General features: G+C 49.3%; 2 protein-coding genes across 5 annotated transcripts in view; one reads left to right on the top strand and one right to left on the bottom strand.

Annotated features, from left to right (window-relative positions):
* The window catches only part of WDR82 (WD repeat domain 82), a 31,292-nt gene extending 16,255 nt beyond the window's left edge, over positions 1-15,037 (top strand). The window contains exon 8 of one of the 2 annotated variants that reach the window (XM_089919437.1): positions 13,989-15,037. In XM_089919437.1, coding sequence (XP_089775563.1) covers positions 13,989-14,014 — 26 coding nt within the window. In that variant the 3' untranslated portion in view covers positions 14,015-15,037. Of the gene's footprint in view, positions 1-690; positions 3,580-13,988 lie in introns of those variants that run through there. The other variant, XM_022572946.3, reaches the window with a different exon arrangement.
* PPM1M (protein phosphatase, Mg2+/Mn2+ dependent 1M) lies at positions 5,544-10,323 on the bottom strand. 3 transcript variants are annotated; one of them, XM_022572948.3, is made up of 10 exons: positions 10,066-10,318; positions 9,263-9,386; positions 8,855-9,109; positions 8,288-8,400; positions 7,827-7,911; positions 7,619-7,737; positions 7,390-7,453; positions 7,049-7,156; positions 6,788-6,936; positions 5,544-6,443 (listed from the first exon to the last, which is right to left on the bottom strand). In XM_022572948.3, exons 1-10 carry the CDS (start codon positions 10,287-10,289, stop codon positions 6,299-6,301), a joined length of 1,386 nt encoding a protein of 461 aa, XP_022428656.2. In that variant the 5' UTR covers positions 10,290-10,318; the 3' UTR covers positions 5,544-6,298. The 3 variants fall into 3 exon arrangements, with proteins under 3 accessions (XP_022428656.2, XP_022428657.2, XP_089775558.1); XM_022572949.3 differs by lacking the exon at positions 7,049-7,156 and having other exon boundaries at positions 10,066-10,323; XM_089919432.1 differs by lacking the exons at positions 7,390-7,453; positions 7,619-7,737 and having other exon boundaries at positions 10,066-10,322.
* Positions 15,038-18,250: the final 3,213 nt, after the last annotated feature.

Raw genomic sequence — 18,250 nt, 5'->3', positions numbered from 1 at the left:
CTTCTTAAAATACTTTGAACCAGCCTTTTGTGGCTGTAACCTTTCAGTTTTCCATTCTTCTCAGGTTATGCTGAGTTCATCAGAAATTCTTACAGTTGATCACAACTCACCAGTTAGAGTTTTCTCCAGGCCCCTGTCTCTTCCTAGACAACACTAGCAGAACAAAACATCAGTGAGTCTCAGCCTCCAGTTTCCTCTTGGCATCTCCTAAACCTACCTGGGTATTTGGGTATGAGGCATTTCATTACTAGCCTACCCAGAACACATTGCTCCATTTCTTTTGTTTGTTTGTTTTTTAAACAAAGAAAACAGTGTCAGAAAAAAATGCAGCAAAACCATCCAGTCCAGTCCCTCACATTTTTTACAGCTCATGAATGAGAGGGTCTGTCTGAGGTCACCTGGTAGATTAGCTGTGAGGCCAAACACCCACCTCCCCAGACAGCACTTCTTCTTTTCTTTACCACTGGACCACTATGGTGGAAGTTAGACAACGTTTACTTTCACATAGATGGGGGAGTGTTTGTCCACAGATTGCCAGAGTCAACTGGTCAGGAGGGAAGGCCACCAGCCATAACTCCTCTAACTTTGGGGTTGGGTGCCTTGATGGTTGGGGAGGGGTAAGAAAAACCCTCAGAAATGAGGAGAGGGGCTTGGCTTTTTAAAGTTGACTTATGTTCTCCTTCCATCCAGGCCTTCTGGTTGCCCACCATTGATGACTGACCTGCATAGTGCTTGGCTGTTTTCTGTACAGCGAGGGTGGCCAGTAGGAAAAAACTCAGAGGGAACTAAGATAATAGTGAGATTGGATCATTTGACTGGGCTGGAGAGCATCCTTCCACATGGCCTTCCCAAGGATGTGCTGTACATTTGCTCAAAAGAAAAAAATTACTTTGCCAAGCTTCTTCAAAAGGACTCTTGGTGCGGCAGATTCAATCAGGACTCAGATTTTCCAGCTGTCACTGCACCGAGCTCCTCCAGAGGAGTGACCAGACTCGTGACTAGGGTATAGTGGGGCCCTCAAGACACCTTCAGTTTTGAATGTATTTGCTGCTGAGGAGTCGGTGAAGTTGTTAATTCTGCACATCCCTTTGCCCACCCCCATAAATGCGTGGGAAGCCACAGTTCTGGTTTTGAGATGCTGGGGCAGCTCAGTGCCCCTTGCCCTCACCCTGCATGTCTTGTTACTGGTTCTCCCTGTGTCATTGTGGCATTATCCACAACCATCATGTTACTTAGGTGCCAAATATTTACAGAAATAAGTCTCCATATATCTTAGGGTCAGAAAGGGACAGATACAGAAGGACCTTGCTTGCCAGGAAGGCTTGCAAGTTAGTCATGTGAGGGTGGATGATCTGGGTGTGCCTCAGGCTCTGGGTGAGGGAGGAGGGGTAGCAGATGACTTCCTAGGGCTGGGAGGTTTAGCAGCAGCTTGGTGTGGTGCCCTGTCATCAAAACTAACACACAGTCCTTCTGGGTGCCTGCCAAGTTTGGTTGTATACAGAAGCAAGGTGGGCGTCTATTTTTGTACATGAGATACATCACGCTTTTCTGTGGGCCAGTATTGTGGAGTGAGTCTGAGTTGTTTACACTGATGCCTTCCCTGCCCACTACAAGTTGTGTACATAGTCTCCAGATGATACCACCCCATCCCCAGCTCCCAACCAGGAGCTGGCTCTAGGCTTGTGTTATATGTTATATGTTATATTCAGCCTTTTTATATATGACTTGGAATTTCTGTTGTTTGTATTTTAGCACAGTGTGTGTACACCTTCATTTAAATATATCATGTGTGTGCATACATATATACATATATGTATGTATGCATATGTGTGTGTGTGTGTATGTGTGTGTGTATATATATATATATATATATATATATATATATATATATATATATATTTAAAAAGTATCTGAAGGAGATAGAGTCCTCTGCCCCAGGAGAAAGACTGCATTCTTGCTAATAGTGTTTGTCACAAGTGTTAGTCTTCCCTATTACCTTTTTCCCTTTGGGAGACTGAACAAAAGCAAAGCTTTTGAGTGTTTGCTGTCCCATGGCAGCTAAGTGAGGGTCTTGGAATGACTCCCTTGTGTTCCTCAAGCCGCACTTTGGGGCCTTCTCTGCAGTATTAGCCCCCTTTTTGCCCAGTGATGCTCTGTCTGCGCCTGTATGTGTGTGACAGTCACTTTTGCATGCCTTTTGTGTCTGGCTCCCAGCATTTGGGGACAGGATGCTGGAACCAGAGCATTTTCAGCTTGTCTGAGGCTTGTTTGCCAATTATAGGTCACTCCTGTTTACCTGGTATGTCTGCTTTCTTAACTTCTTTTCCTTGCCTTCTCCTGGGAGAGGGAGGATTCCTGATCGGGGTTGAGGTGAGCTGCACGTAGCTCATTGCCTTTTCCCCTGCATGGCCTTCTTAGAGCAGGACAAGTGGCATATTATTTCACTAAGTTCCCAAACATCTAAGCAAGTAACACATTCCCTGCAGATCCAGAAACAGGCTCAACAAGGTTATGTTTGACTTGCCCAAGAGTACCTAGCTGCTAGTGGGGAAAGCAAGCCATTACTGCCTCTGTTCAGCAGCAGGAATAGGCTGTGAATTGCTAGCAATTACTGTTTTGTTTTGCTTTTTTAGCCGTTACTTTTTGGCTTGTTCCATAACCTTAAAAGCAAGGGGCATACGTCTTTCCCAGACATAGGCTGGAATCTGCAGCTTCTGAGGTGCCACACACCGTATAGCTCTGCATTCTCAGCGTGGAGGGACTTTTAGAAACCAAGTGATCTGAGCTGTTACTGCCTACCCCTGGCTTTCCAGGATAGAAAATTCATGGTAGGAATAACTGTTCAGAGAAAGTACTTGGAACTACAGGTTAATAAGAAAGCCTGCATAATTAACATATCTGTACCCAGAGCAGCCACCATGACTTGTCTATCAGCAGGAAAATGATTTGTATTGAGTTCCTGCGTGTCCAAAGCTGAGGCACCATGTCCTTTGAAAATATGCACTGCACTGCACTGCTTCTATTTATGGGGACCTGTGGCTGCAGAGCTGGCTCCTGAGTTGGGAAGGAGAGGGAAGGATGCAGCTGGAAGTGACCGAAGATGATGTGGTAGTGGGAAAAGGCAGAATTAAGGGAGAAAAGAGTCTGTGGGTCAGAGAGGCTGAGGAGCACCAGGGCTGCCAGGACACCCTCAGTAGGAGCCAGAGGTGCTTAAGCTTTCCTGGGGGTGGGGGGCGCACCACGCTCTCAAGAGTCAGGGCCAAAGCCTCTGATTTATATGTGACAGTGACATTGCACTGCTCAACCACCAGCCAGTGTGGTATTTTTTTTTTTTTTAAGAAAACCGTTGCAATCGTAATTAATGCTTATTAAGAAAAATCTGGGACTTTTAAAAAGAATCAGTTTGCCACCAAAATGTTACCACTGCTAATCTTTTGGTGTTTAGTGTTCCTCTAGACATTTCTGTGCATAGATTTTTGGTGTGTTTACATAGTTGTTATTCTACTGTATATACAATTTTATGTCCTTTTTGTACTTAACATATAAACGTTTTTTCCATGTTATCTGTCTTAAACAGAATTTTATGGCTGCAGCCTCTTCCATTGAGTTTTCATAGCATTGTTTGCCTGGTTCCTAGAGTTGGAGGGAGGGGATGGGTTGTCTCCTGTTAGATCTCCTAGCTCACACTGGGACTCATTGTAATGCTGTGTGGATGGGTTGTTGGGCTCCCTGGGACTGCCCCTGGTGACTAAGGCCTGTGGGCTGGTGGGAGGAACCCCTAGATCCAGCTCTCAATGCATAGCAGCCTGGGTCTCCTCAACTCCAGGTTCTAATAAGCAGCCATAGGGCCAGAAATGAGTGACCAGGAAAAGGCCGGCCTGAGATCCTCAAAGACTGCATCTGGCACGTACCTCAGGCTGCCTTTCATCCCCCACTGTTACCTCAACCCTTGATCAGATTGGCAGCCTCTAGCTGGAATAAGGTTCATCCTCCTAGGCCCTGGTTTGTGGGGGGCAAGGACAGTGGGGTGCCTTTGAGGCTCCTGTACCAGTTCTGGCAGAAGGCCTGGGCACTTGCTTGTAAACCCATTGCCTGGCTGGTGAGTTGATAACTCACTAGTAGCATCCTCAGCTGCAACACCTTTGGCCTGCCACTTTGCGCATGGTCATTAGAGGTTGGCCAAGGACTCTAGAGGTCAGCAGAGGGAGCATCCCGCCTTGTGAGTGGTAGGCCATGCATAGGCTCTCAACACGACTGCTCAAGCAGGAAGAGTCCCCCCCTCACGGCCTGGTGGGAGGGCTACTGCAGCGTTTGGCTCTGCTGAGAGACATGAACACGTAAGTCAGTGGCTGCCCCTGCAGTGGTCACTCCTGTCAGTTTGGCTTGTTCGCAGTTGAGAGACCCACTGTTGCCCACTCCCTGGGTTTCAGCCTGGTGGTGTGAGGAGCAAGACCAGGCAGTGGGCCGGATCAGAAGGAAAGCAAAGCAGACTTGGGGCAAGCAGGCTCAGTAGTTGATGTGGGTGATTGGTTGGCAGGCACAGGATACTGCCTACGCTTTGCTGGGGTGGGGTGGGGGGGAAGGAAGGTGAGTGGTGGGGGTGGGGACTGCTGAGGAAAGAGGAAGTAAAACTGCAGGCTGGTAGGGCACACTCTTGTTCTTGCCAGCTGCCTAATTAGAGTCCTGGAGAGGCTGCCCAGAGCTTCTGGGGCCAACCACATTTTCTCAGGACCAGCTGCGGACAGATGTAGGCCCAGAAGTGCTGGGCTATGGAATATGACAAGGTAAAAAATGAGTAGTTTCCTAGTTTTTCCTATCTCTTCCCTAGAGAACATGCAGGAAGTAGAGTCTAAAATGAGTTAATGGGCAGGAAAGGAGGTCTGAAAGTCTCCCCATTGTGTTAAATAAACAAGTTTAACCATCAGTTTTGTGGCCTACTGGCCCTTGTCCTTTCTGGCTGCAGTTTAGGGCTGTGAGTTGCCTGGTAAGAATTAATCTCAATTGTAGACCAAAGTAGGAGTAGACCAGGGAAGAGTTAGGAAAGGCTGAGGTCATGAAATTCAACAAATAATTCAACAAACACTTACTGAGCATTTGAGCCTTGGCAAGTGCTGGATGATAAAAACAGTCTTGTGAGGAACATGAAGAACTAAGCTACTCCTCATCAAACAGCCAGCTCTGGAGCCCCAACTGACTTGCTGTCTCGAGTCGGTAAATCTAGCTTTATTATAAATTTACTATAAACTTTATACTAAAATCACTATAATTTGCCTTAAAAAAACAAGGCATCCCTTCCAATACCTCAAGCCCAGAGCCCACAGATGATGGTGGAGACCTCCTTTCTGTTCCCTGGGCAGCAGTTGTCTCACTGGGGCTCACCCCAAGCTGCGAACTGGGGACACCACAGAGAAAACACAATGCTGACTATAGGCAAACTTGTAAGATGGAGCTAAGGCTAAGAGTGATTTTTTTAGAAGGGAACAAGAAAAAGCAAAAGGTATACTGTAATGTCAAGCTATACAGCAATTCACGATTCACAAGGGTTCTTCTGCACACAGACATTTAATAGGAAGGTGATGGGGAACAACAAAACGGTGGTGTTGAGGCATCAGCCTAGGGCAGGGCTGGAGCCAGAGAGGAGCAATTGGGAGACTGGGCTAGAGGCAGCAGCAGTAATCGGGGCATTCACTACTCAGCCAACTCTGGGGCTCCTTCTTGGCCCTTAGTTCTCCCCCAGCTTTAGCCCCTGGGCCTGTGCCTCTCCTCCAGCACGGAGGGGAGCAGGGTAGGACCTGAACTGGTCTCTCTCCAAGGGCTGCTTCAAGATGGCTGTTTAGCAGATACGAGGCTTCCCATAAGGCACTGCATGGGCTTTGGGGGTTGTTTGAGTAGACAATCTGACATTCATGCATTAGAGACCTGGATCCAAACACAGGCTGTCTGCCCTTCCTGGCATCCTTGGCCAATGCCCATAGTCCAGCTGTCCCCATCTGGGAGTAATATAGTGGGCTGTTAAGGATCCTATCTGAGGAGGCTTACATGGATTCCTAAGTTGTAAAGTGACTCTGCCAGACATTATTGATATTAGCACTCTTTCCCTGCCTGCCAAAGGGGGACCTGGGGAGCTGGACTCCCTGCGTTCTTCCAGTTCTGACTGCCTTGTAGAAATGCTTCCCTTGAAGTGGGTTGGGGTCAGGGCTGGGTCTGGGGGTGGGGCAGGCAGACCTGCTGTTGACCATGGTGGACGCTCACAATGCACCTGGCCCGTAAGTGGTTCTGGGATGCGATGTTTGAATCTTCAGTGGCTACTGCGCCCTTGGCCCTGGTTGTGCAAGGGAATCACGAACACAGAGACGTCGTCGTAGGACACCTGCCCTTCCTGTGTGGGACTGTCGTCCTTCCCCTGTGTGCTGTGTATCAGCATTTGGGCCAGCTCCGAGAACCTGTGGGGACCATCCTGCAGATGTACTTTCGGGGCCAGAGCAAAGAGGCAAGGCCAGCCCTCAGGGAGAACTTGCACAGTGCTGGACACTGAGGACCCAAGCAATGCAGTCTTAACTGTGGGGCCAGGCAAGCCACAAGCCTGGGAAGGCCACAGGTTGGACCATGGGTGTCTGGACTCAGAGATTTTTGGGACCCACAGTCACCCCCAGGAAGCTTGAGATAGCTCTAGTCCTGGCCAACTGTTAGCCGGACTCATCTGCAGTGTTGTCTTCTCAGCCATGACTTCTTGGTGTTTCTGCTGGCACCAACTCAGGCCCAGGCAGATCCCCAGCAGCTATAGTACCTGTGTGGGTCCTCTCGGTTGCCAGGGAGGAAGCTCCGCACCAGCCGTGCCACCTGCTCATTGGACAGGACATCCCAGAGCCCATCAGTCGCCATGACAACTACATCCTCTTCCTGCGGCTCCAGCTGGTCCATATCCAGCACAGTCACCTGCAAGTTAAGCCTAAGGTTTCCTCACTGGCTCCCTTCCCAGCTCCAGCCAACTTTGCGTAGTCTGCCTTTCTGGGCAGATAGAAGCTGGTGTAGGCTATTGCCCCCTCACCTGTGGGACAGAGAGCAAGAAGGGCTTGAGCTGAATATTTGTGTCCAGGACTTTGAGCTGATGGTCTCCTAGGCCCCGGGAGACAGCCAGTGTTCCCAGTAACCGAGCCTGGAGACAAGGGAGGTATGAGGTGACAGCAAACAGCCCCAGCAAATGTACAAGTAAAGCACACAAGAGGTGGACTGTGGCCCTGGGCGCCTGGGCTGAGGGAGAAACAGCCTCTGACCTCGGAGCAGTCCCTAGGACCCCAGCCAAAGCTCCCCACAAGGGACAAAGGAGCTCCCACCTCTACAGGGGGCAATTTAATTTAAGAGAGATTCTTGGAGGCGCCATTCACTGACCTGCCTACCCTGTCCATGAATCAGTGGGTACTTGAGATCCGACTGCTCCACGCACTTGTAGCTCCTAACAGGAGCAAACCCAGTATCAACCCAGGCCCTACTTAACCACCTCACCAGCCCCAACACAGGGCCCACCCTGCCCAGGTAGAAGGGGACTGCCCCAGGCCACACAGCTGAGCCTGGACCCCAGGGCTCTCCCCACTGTGTCCCCCAACCCCACCTCGCTCACCAGCCGCTCATGTGGTGATCCCTGAACAAAACCTTCTGCCCCAAGTCATCCCCCTTCAGTCGCCGAGGGAACTCCAGTCTGGTGAACTCACCAGCCAGAAGCTCAGGGTAGAGAAAGGCCTGGAATAGGGAGGCCATGCTCAGATCAGGCTCCCTCTGGTGGCCCAGGAGTTGGGGCTGCACAGCCTCCCTCTGCCAAGGGCACCTACCAGCTGCTGAATCCGCTGCCGCTCAGTCTCCGGGGTGAATTCAGAGCTCAGGGGCTGTACCTCATCCCTCCGTACCAAGATGGCCCTGGATGAGGTTTTAGAGGAGAGGGAGAGGTCTGTGGGGCAGCCTCCATCCTTACCCATAGCCTCCCTCCTGCCGGCCCCTTCTGCAACCACCAGGGGCCAGTTCTGCCCATAACAATCCCTTGCTCAAAGGCCCCCATGACTGCCTAAGGCCTGCAGGGTAAAGCCGCAGCCATCTGGCCTGGCCCCTGAGGTCTCTGCCCTCCCTGGCATCTGCTGTCCGCCCTCACACTCAACACATGCTAAGTACACATGCTAAGTACACAATTCAGCCAATCTTCCCCAATTCTGTCTCTCGACTTCCCCCTTTCACTGTCCCCACTGCCTCTGCTGCCTGTCTGCCCACCCCACCCTGCCCACCCTCCGGGCTCACTCACCTGCTATCCCCAGCATTGGCCACATACAGCTTTCCTTGCAGGGTCACAGCCACCAGGGCTGTGCAGCCACCCACCTGGCCTGAGGCTTCCAGCTCTCGCCCAATCACCTCATCCTGGAGCAAACCAAGGCTACTTTAGCTGCTGCTTGTACTGCCAGCATACCACTGTCCCCAACCCTCACCCTACAGTTTACTTCCCCACTAGCAAGCATGGCAGTCCCAGCGCAAAGTCTAGCTATGACTCCAAGATCCCTGTGGTCAGGAGATCTAGACATATCCCTTTGGAGGTAGAGAAGTCCTATTCAAAACAGTGAGGAAGGGAAACCAAGGACCAACAGGGTGTGGAACAAGATGATACAGGTAAAAGCACCTAGCATATAGTAGGCACTGGATAAATGGGTGGTGTTATGATAACTGTTTAGTAACAAACCAACCAACCCAATCTGTCCTCCCAATCCAAAGATCCAGGGTGATCACCATCATGTGCAGGGACACCCCACAACCCAGAGTCCCTCAGGTCCCTGAGGGTAAAACCTGCCCTCCTTTCCCAGCCAAAGGTCACACTCACACACTCCTGGAAGGCACTCTCCAGAGCCCCGACCACCAAGTCTTCTGCCCTAATGCCCTTTTCTTCCACAAACTGGGGGTCACTAGGGCAGATGCAGTGGCCGCTGAGGTGCATGGGGGGCTGAGTGGCCACCATGCCCTCTACCACGGCCTCCAGCTGCTGGCGCAGGCAGGAGTGCAGGGTGTTGGCAGCCAGGATAGCTGCAGCTGGACCACCGTGACCATCAAACAGTGCCCAGTAATGACCTGTCAGGAACTGCACAGGAAGGGCTTGGCGTCAGGCTCTGCCTGGCCTCCCCAGTTGTCCCCTGGCTGAATGTAGGGCACTAGGGCAAGAACCTCAGTCTACAGTCCTGGCCCCAATCTTGGCCCCAGCCTGTAAAAGGGGCTCAGGCCCAGCTGCACTCACCTCCTCTGGGCACAAGGTCAGCCATTCCTGGTCCTCTTCAACCCCAAACTCAAATCTCCGGATGCACAGCTTCCCACAGGCCGCCTGATCCTCATTGAATTCAGATTTCTCTGCATTGATGATCCTGAGGCCAGGAAGTGATCAGTGACCCTTTAGGGACACACCTATGCCCCCATGGGCACAGAGAACAGATTTGGAACACAGAGAGGAACCCTCCCTCGAGTAACAGCCCCCATGCTGTCCCTGACACACACCTGGACAAACAAATGCTGGAAATTTGCTAACTGTTCAGTAACGTCACAGCTAAAGCAAAACTCAGGGCCCAGCCCATCTGGAGCTTACCTGCTGACCTGGGCCGGGAGGTAAGGGCAAGTCTGCCTGCGGAGGTGTGGGGCTTCCTTGCCTACCCCCTGTCCCTCCTCAGCCAGAATCCCTGTCCAATGCTGCACAGGCCATAACCCAGGGTGAGATGTGTGTGTGTGGGGTGGGGGGGGGGGAGTCTCCAAAGCCCAGAACGCTGGAATTCTACCCAGTGTCCCTACCTCTTTTGAAAGCCCCAGCGGGGCAGGTCCTTCCCGACCTGAGGTGGAATAGGGGAGGTTGTCAAGAGTGCGGAAGTGCCGACAAGAGGGAGATATCCACAAGGTTGGGGAGGCGGGATCCTTCACTCAGCTTGGCCTGTTTTCTCGGTCAGCACGGGACCCCAGGCAGGATCACAGGGTGGGGGTCGGGGCCTCAGGATTGAAAGTCGCAGGGAGCGGGGAGTGTCGGGGGCAGGGGGCCGCTCGGGGCCGGGCACTCACTCGGCGTAGCCTGCGTTCCAGGGCAGCGCGCGGCCCCGCACCGGGCTGCGCACTGGCCGGGCGTCCGGGCGGCACGAGGCGTCGGCGGTGCCGGGGCTGGAGCCTGAGCCGCGCAGGAAGCGGGGCCGCCGGTAGGGCACGGGGCTGGCGCGGGGCCGGGGCGGCCGCGGCGCGGGGAGCGGACCCCCTGGCAGGAAGCGGCGCCGGAACCAGTTGGCGGACATGGCGCAGCGGCCCGGGGCTGCCCGCGGGGCGCCGGGCAGAAGGCTGGGCCGACGGCACCGCCCGCCCGACCCGGGAGGAGGAAGCGGGCCGGGGCGGGGCGGGGCCGGCTGGGCGGTGACGCCCCCAAACCCCAACCTCCCGCCGTCCCGGAGTCTGTGGGCGGCCTGGGTGCCACCCGGCTCCTCAAGCCTCCTAATCAGCCAACGCTGTTATCAACCCCACTTTACAGGCAAGAACGCTGAGGCGTAGATAGACGAAGACGCTGGCCCGGCTCACACAGGAACCTGAGCAGGCTGACATTCACCCACACGTAAGGGGCACGAGTCTTTGAGAGGGAAAAGTCCCTCCTCCCTACCCAGGGAGGCTGTAGGGGTCGATGAGAGCACACCTGGGCCTCCGGGCTGGATCAGTGTCCATGGCAGAGCCTCAGGCCTCTTCTTGCTGGGCCCGGACGTTACGCAAGGGCAAGATGGGAACAAGATGTCCTTGGAGGTGTCAGACTGACACATTGAGTAAGAGTCTCAGAGCACAGTGTTCCCTCAGGAGACCTCCATGCCTACCCACTCGGCCTGGCACCCTCCACTCCCAGATGGGGCTTGGTGGTCACCCTGGCCTTCCTTATCCTGACAAGCAGCTCCCGCCCTCAAGGCCAGGTCTCCTAAACAGCTGCCCCTCCAATCAAGATGTCCTCTCTAGACAGACAGCAGGGGCCTCACTAGAGTGCAAGTGACTGATGGACAAAAGGAATCCATGGTCCCCAAAAGACTCCAACTGGTCAGAATTCAGACTTGCGCCTAAGGGAAGTGAAAGACTTTCATCTGGGTTGGAGGCAAGATGTTGCAGCCTCTTAACTCCTGGTTACCTACCACCACTGGGTCAGCGGGGTCAGCAGCATGTTAACAGAGTGCTTTGTCACCCTCTGTCACTGAAGCCCAACTCCCTATGCAGGACTGTTATTTCCATCTCATAACGAGGGGAACTCTGAGGCCCACAGAGGGGAAGTGTCCTGACACCCAGGGCTGTGCTGTTTCCATTATGACAGTGCAGCTGACTCAGAACCCCCAGAGGGTATTTCTCTTCCCCTTCCCTCCTCCAGGAAGGCAGGCTTGACAACCCAAAGCCCCTGAGGCCCCACAGCCCAGGGCCCAGGGAGGGCTGCAGGAGGAGTCCCTACCTTCGCCTCCACACCCAAGCCCAGCATATGCTCACTAGGCCTTACTTCCTCCAGGAGGCCAGCCTTGCCCCATTGGGAGTTCCCTCCACCCAAGGAAGAAGGTTCCTGGGTCAGGGAGCTGTGCCCAACAGCCCCTCCCTCAAATGACTCAGTTCCAGGGTAGCCTGGGAGCTAATTTACTGACCCCACCATGTGTGTCAGGCCCCAAGCACTAGGCACAGGAGTGCAGTACTAATGGAAATGAGCTCCCCTGCAGTGATGGTGGAAGTCCTGGTGGGTGGTGCTTGATCCAGCTGGCAAGGGGGAGGGGGAGAAGTCAGAGAAAGCTTTCCAAAGGACACCTGAGCTACAACCTGTCATCAGGACAGAAATGGACCAGGGACCCAGAGTGAGGCAAACCCAATTCTATCAGTGTGGTAACCTCCTCATCCCACCAGCCAATGGCTCAGAAGCTGTTAAAGTCTAAAACTAGAGGAAACAATGCAAACACAGTTTATTCCCCAAACTCACCATCTTGGACTCCCCTGGGTAGATGAAGATCTTGTCCTCTAGGTGTATTCAGAGAAGCTCCTGGCAGCCAGGTGTCACAGGTGGTCTGTTGCCCAGCTTAACTATTTTAAGTTTTCAGAGCCATGTGGAGCCCTATGGCAATCCCATCCTCCCTGTTCCAAGCTGACCTAAGTGTTCCTCCAGTGCTACCAAGGCTCCTCTGGCTCCCTAGGCTCCTGGGAGCCTCTGCTCTTGCCTGGATCCCAAGCCTGACTCTCTTGGTTTACTCCGTCATTTTGCTGAAGCACATCCTCTAACAACTTTCCAAGAAAGGATGACTGGGTCCTGGTAATCTTCTGGGTCCTTGCAATTCTGAAAGGGTTTGTATTCTGCCTTTTTTTGTTGTTTTTGTTTTTTGTTTTTTGCGGTACGCGGGCCTCTCACTGTTGTGGCCTCTCCTGTTGCAGAGCACAGGCTCCAGACATGCAGGCTCAGCAGCCATGGCTCACAGGCCTAGCTGCTCTGCGGCATGTGGGATCTTCCCAGACCAGGGCACGAACCCTTGTCCCCTGCATCGGCAGGCAGACTCTCAACCACTGCGCCACCAGGGAAGCCCTGCCTTTGCTTTTGATTGATATTTTGGCTCAGAATTCTTTCTGACTGCTCTGTTCATTGTTTTTTGGCTGTTGCTGCTGCTGATATCCAGTGCCCCTGTCATTCCCAGGCCTTTGGATTGGCTTCTGTTTACCTTTTTTTCTCTCCAGAAGCCTCCAGGCTCTTCTGTCTCCAGTGCCTGAAGTTGTAGGTGAGGTTCCTTGGGGTGGGTCTGTCTTCATTTCTGGGTAGAGTCCTCCCTGGAGGCCATGCAACTCCTCACTTTCCAGTTATACCCTTATCCTGACACCCTTCTCTCAACCGCTGGAAGGAACCCAAGCCTGCCCCCTCCTGGCCGGAGACCTTGCCTCAGCTAACTCAGTCAGCATGTGAGGGATGGAGACGGGGGAAGGAGCAAGCTTAGAAAAAGGAAAAAGATTTTTATGCTATGTTTTTTTCATGCACCATGAAAATAGCTTTTGTTGAGTCCCATATCTGTTCTTGACAAGATTTATTTTAGATTTAATTCAAAAAATTTAATACATTTCACTATGGCTCAAACAGTTCCCCCCTCTGAAGACAACCAATATTACTAGTTTCTTGTGGATCCTTCCAGAGATGTCAGGGGTATTCTGTGCAAGTTCAAGCAAAAAAACAAAAACAAAAACAAAAACATGTAAGACCAGAAATAACATGTGCTGGCAAAAGAATGTGGAGAAAAGGGAACTGTTGTGTATTGTTGCGGGGATGTAAATTGGTGTAGCCACTATGGAAAACAGTATGGAGGTTCCTCAAAAAATTAAAAATAGAACTCCTATATGATCCAGCAATTCCACTTCTTGATATTTATCTGAAGAAAACAAAATCGCTACCTCAAAGATATCTGCCTCCACCATGTTTACTGCAGCATTATTTACAATAGCCAAGACATGGAAACAACCTGTGTGTCCATCAATGAATAAATGGGTAAAGAAAGTTTATATATGTGTGTGTATATATATATATATATATAATATAGAATCTATATATTATATAGAATATATTTATTATATATTCTATACACTATATAGAATACATGTTTAATTTATTATATATATTCTATATATTTTATATTTTCAGCCATAAAAAAAGAAATTCGGCCATTTGTAAAAATGTGGATGGACCTTGAGGGCATTATGCCAAGTGAAATAAGTCAGAGAAAGACAAATACTGCTTGATCTCTCTTATACGTGGAATCTACAAAACAAAAAACAAAACCCAAACTCATAGATACAGAGAATAGATTGGTGGTTGCCAGAGGTGGCGGGGCAGGAGGTGGTGGGAGGTGGAGGCAAAATGAATGAAGGGGGTCAAAAGGTACAAACTTCCAGTTATAAGATACATAAGTCCTGGAGATGTACTGTACAGCATGATGACTATAGTTAACAATACTGTATTGTAGGGCTTCCCTGGTGGCGCAGTGGTTAGGAATCCACCTGCCAACGCAGGGGACATGGGTTCGAGCCCTGGTCCGGGGAGATCCCACATGCTGCGGAGCAACTAAGCCCATGCACCACAACTACTGAACCTGCACTCTAGAGCCCGCGAGCCACAACTACTGAGCCCATGGTCCACAAGAGAAGCCACTGCAATGAGAAGCCTGCGCACTGCAACAAAGAGTAGCCCCTGCTCGCCACAACCAGAGAAAAGCCCTCGTGCAGCAACAAAGACCCAATGCAGCTAAAAAAATAAATAAATAAATAAATACTGCATTGTATATTTGAAAGCTGCTAAGAGAATAGATCTTAAAAGTTATCACAAGGAAAAAAACTTGTAACTGTGGTGGTGATGGATATTAACTAAACTTATTGTGGTAATCCTTTCACAACATATACATATATCAAATCATGTTGTACACCTTGGACTAATACAATGTTATATGTCAATTATATCTCACTTTAAATAAATGGATAAATAAAAATTATATAGATATATATGTTAAATCTTTCCTCTTCCCCTCCTTTTCTTTACCCAAATGATAGCATACTCTACACTGTATACTGCACCTGAAGTTTTCACATAAGATACCTCTATCTTTTTGTATCAGTCCTTGAAGAGCTGCCTTGTTCCTTTTGAGGGCTGCAGAGCAGTCTCTGCAAATATGCAGACTTTATGTAGCTAGCCCCCCAATGATGAACATTTAGATTTTTTTCAATTTTTTGCGTGGGCATATTAGTAGGATCAGCCTAGTAATAGAACTGTTGTGTCAAAGGCATTCATTGTTCATAGCAACACTATTCATAATAGTCAAAAGATGGAAACAGGGGCTTCCCTGGTGGCGCAGTGGTTGAGAGTCCGCCTGCCGATGCAGGGGATACGGGTTCATGCCCTGGTCCGGGAAGATCCCACATGCCGCGGAGCGGCTGGGCCCGTGAGCCATGGCTGCTGAGCCTGCGCATCCAGAACCGCAAAAAAAAAAAAAAAAAAAAAGATGGAAACAACCCAAATATCCATCAACTGGATGAATGGATAAACAAATTGTAGCATATGTGCACAATGGAATACTATTCAGACATAAAAAGGAATGAAATGCTGATACATGCTACAAGGTAGATGAACCTCCAAAACGTTATATTAAGAAGCCATATGCAGGACTCCCCTGGTAGTCCAGTGGCTAAGACTCCATGCTGTAAATGCAGGGGGCCCAGGTTCGATCCCTGGCCAGGGAACTAGATCCCAGATGCTGCAACTGAGAGTTCACATGCCGCAACTAAGACCTGGTGCAGCCAAATAAATAAACAAATATTTAAAAAAAGAAGCCATACACAAAAGGTCGCATATTCTAAGCTTCCATTCATATTAAATATCCAAAATAAGTAAATCCATAGAAAAAGAAGAGTAGCCCCTGCTCCCCTCAACTAGAGAAAGCCCACGTGCAGCAACAAAGACCCAATTCAGCCAAAAATAAATAAATAAATAATTAAAAAAAAAAAGAATGTTTTGGAACTAGACAGAGGTGGTGGTTGTACAACATAGTGGATGTACTGAATTGTTCACTTTAAAATGGTTAATTTTATGTTATGTGAATTTCACCTCAATTTAAAAGGGGGGGAGGGAATACACATTAATAATTTTGTAGATATTGTCCTACATGAAGGTTGCACCAATCAGTCTATTTCCCCATCCTTTGACCATTGCAATTTTTTTATTAAAGTTTTGTTTGTTTTTCTTTTTTTTTGCGGTACACGGGCTTCTCACTGATGTGCCCTCTCCCGTTGCAGAGCACAGGCTCCAGACGCGCAGTCCCAGCGGCCATGGCTCACGGGCCTATCCGCTCCGCGGCATGTGGGATCTTCCCGGATCAGGGCACGAACCTGTGTCCCCTGCATCGGCAGGCAGACTCTCAACCACTGCGCCACCAGGGAAGCCCATTATTAAAGTTTTTAATCTTTACCTATAAGTAAAAAATATGCAAGTTTAGTTTGATTTCCATTTATCTTTTTAAAAATGAATTAATTTTTATTTATTTATTTTTGGCTGCGTTGGGTCTTCGTTGCTGTGCGTGGGCTTTCTCTAGTTGAGGCGAGCGGGGGCTACTCTTCGTTGCCACATGCAGGCTTCTCATTGCAGTAGCCTCTCCTGTTGTAGAGCACAGGCTCTAGGCAGGTGGGCCTCAGCAGCTGTGGCATGTGGGCCCAGCAGCTGTGGCTTGTGGGCTTTAGAGCACAGGCTCAGCAGTTGTGGTGCATGGGCTTAGTTGCTCTGAGGCATGTAGGATCTTCCCGGACCAGGGCTCAAACACATGTCCCCTGCATTGTCAGGAGGATTCTTAACCACTGTGCCACCATGGAAGTCTCTGATTTCCATTTATCTTAATAGGAAAGGATAACCAACTTTTCACAGGTTTGAGAGACATTATTTGTAGTTCCTTTTCTGTAGATGGTCTTTTTGTATCTTGTGCCCAGTTTTCTACTGGGCCATTGGTCTTTTTCTTATTGATTTATGAGAGCTCTTTATATATTAGGGAAATCAGCTCTTTATTTTGAAATGACTTGCAAGTACATTGTTTGTAGCCAGTTACAGTTTTATGTTTGTGTTTTGGTTTTGATGGTGGGTTTTTCCACATAGACTTTTTTTTTTTTTACATTTTTATTGGAGTATAATTGCTTTACAATGGTGTGTTAGTTTCTGCTTCATAACAAAGTGAATCAGTTATACATATACATATAGTTCCCATATCTCTTCCGTCTTGCGTCTCCCTCTCTCCCACCCTCCCTATCCCACCCCTCCAGGTGGTCACAAAGCACCGAGCTGATCTCCCTGTGCTATGCGGCTGCTTCCCACTAGCTATCTACCTTACGTTTGGTAGTGTATATATGTCCATGCCTCTCTCTCGCTTTGTCACAGCTTACCCTTCCCCCTCCCCATATCCTCAAGTACATTCTCTAGTAGGTCTGTGTCTTTATTCCTGTCTTACCCCTAGGTTCTTCATGACATTTTTTTTCTTAAATTCCATATATATGTGTTAGCATACGGTATTTGTCTTTCTCTTTCTGACTTACTTCACTCTGTATGACAGACTCTAGGTCCATCCACCTCATTACAAATAGCTCAATTTCGTTTCTTTTTATGGCTGAGTAATACACATATACAATGGAATATTACTCCACATAGACTTTTTATTTTTAATGTAAATAAATGTTTTTTTCTCTTATGGTTTCTGGGTTTGGTGACATACTCAGAAGGACTTCTCTACTCTAAGATTTTACAATCTTCTCCCTTTGTTTCTTCAGTATTTTTATAGTTCACTTAAAAAAACATTTAAATATTTGATCGACCTGAAAAAAAAATATGTATGTTCCAATAATTTCAATGGCTGACTCTTTGTTGAGAAACATCAGCAAGAAAGGAGCAACCAACCTGCTCCTGGACACTCTGATCATCCCTAGACTCATTTGAGGAGCTGTGTGCAGCTTTCTCATCTTTCTGCCTGAAACCAGATCTCAGCCAGAGATGCAGTCTGTTTGGATATTCCACTGGTCCTTAGGCTCCTCGCTTGCATCCTAGGCTCTGAAACTGCGCAGGACTGGGCCCCAATCCCAGTCTCCCAGGAAGTTCCTTTCTCTGGTTAAACCCTCATCACTCAGGTGTGAGACAGTGATGGAGGCGATGAGGGCCACTGCCCAGCAGGATTTCTCATCCTTTGTTCCAATTTGAGTAAAGGAAACCAAGGTTCTTGGGGACACTCACTACCTTGTGACTTTGATCAAATCACTTTCTCTCTCCAAACCTCATATTCTTCATCTGTAAGGAGAAAATAACACCTACCCTGTAGGGCTGTCATGAGGATTAAGTAAAGGTGCCCAGTCATAGTTAGTGTGCAACACAAAGACTCATAGTTCATTCAGACACTTTTTTTATTTGGCAAATATTATTGAGCACCTACTAATCCTGGGCACTGTTCTAGGTGTTGGGGATAGAGCAGGGGCAAAAATTTAATGACTGGTGGGGGGAAAGACAATAAACAAATAAGCAAGTAAATATATGAATCAGGTAGTGATAAAAACAGAGAATGACACAGGGTGGGGCCAACCAGGTATCAGGGGAGACCTTGATGTTAAGGATGCCATGTAGTTCACCCAGTGATGGACATTTTAATAGGGAACATAACCTTATTATTTTTCATCAATCTGTTTTCTTGGTTAAGTCCTGTTTCCAAGAGGT

Source organism: Delphinapterus leucas, chromosome 10, assembly GCF_059928025.1.
Source record: "Delphinapterus leucas isolate spDelLeu-1000000601 "Yukka" chromosome 10, BTC_Dleu_Yukka2, whole genome shotgun sequence".
Taxonomy (NCBI): Eukaryota; Metazoa; Chordata; class Mammalia; order Artiodactyla; family Monodontidae; genus Delphinapterus; species Delphinapterus leucas.
This window is presented reverse-complemented; position numbering and strand designations above follow the sequence as displayed.

Coding starts and splice junctions, on each gene's coding strand:
- PPM1M (XM_022572948.3), bottom strand. CDS start 10,289: ATGTCCGCCAACTGGTTCCGGCGCCGCTTCCTGCCAGGGGGTCCGCTC. Junction 9,387..10,065: donor TGGAACGCAGGCTACGCCGA/GTGAGTGCCCGG, acceptor TCCTGGCCTCAG/GATCATCAATGCAGAGAAAT. Junction 7,912..8,287: donor GCCAATGCTGGGGATAGCAG/GTGAGTGAGCCC, acceptor AACCTCATCCAG/GGCCATCTTGGTACGGAGGG.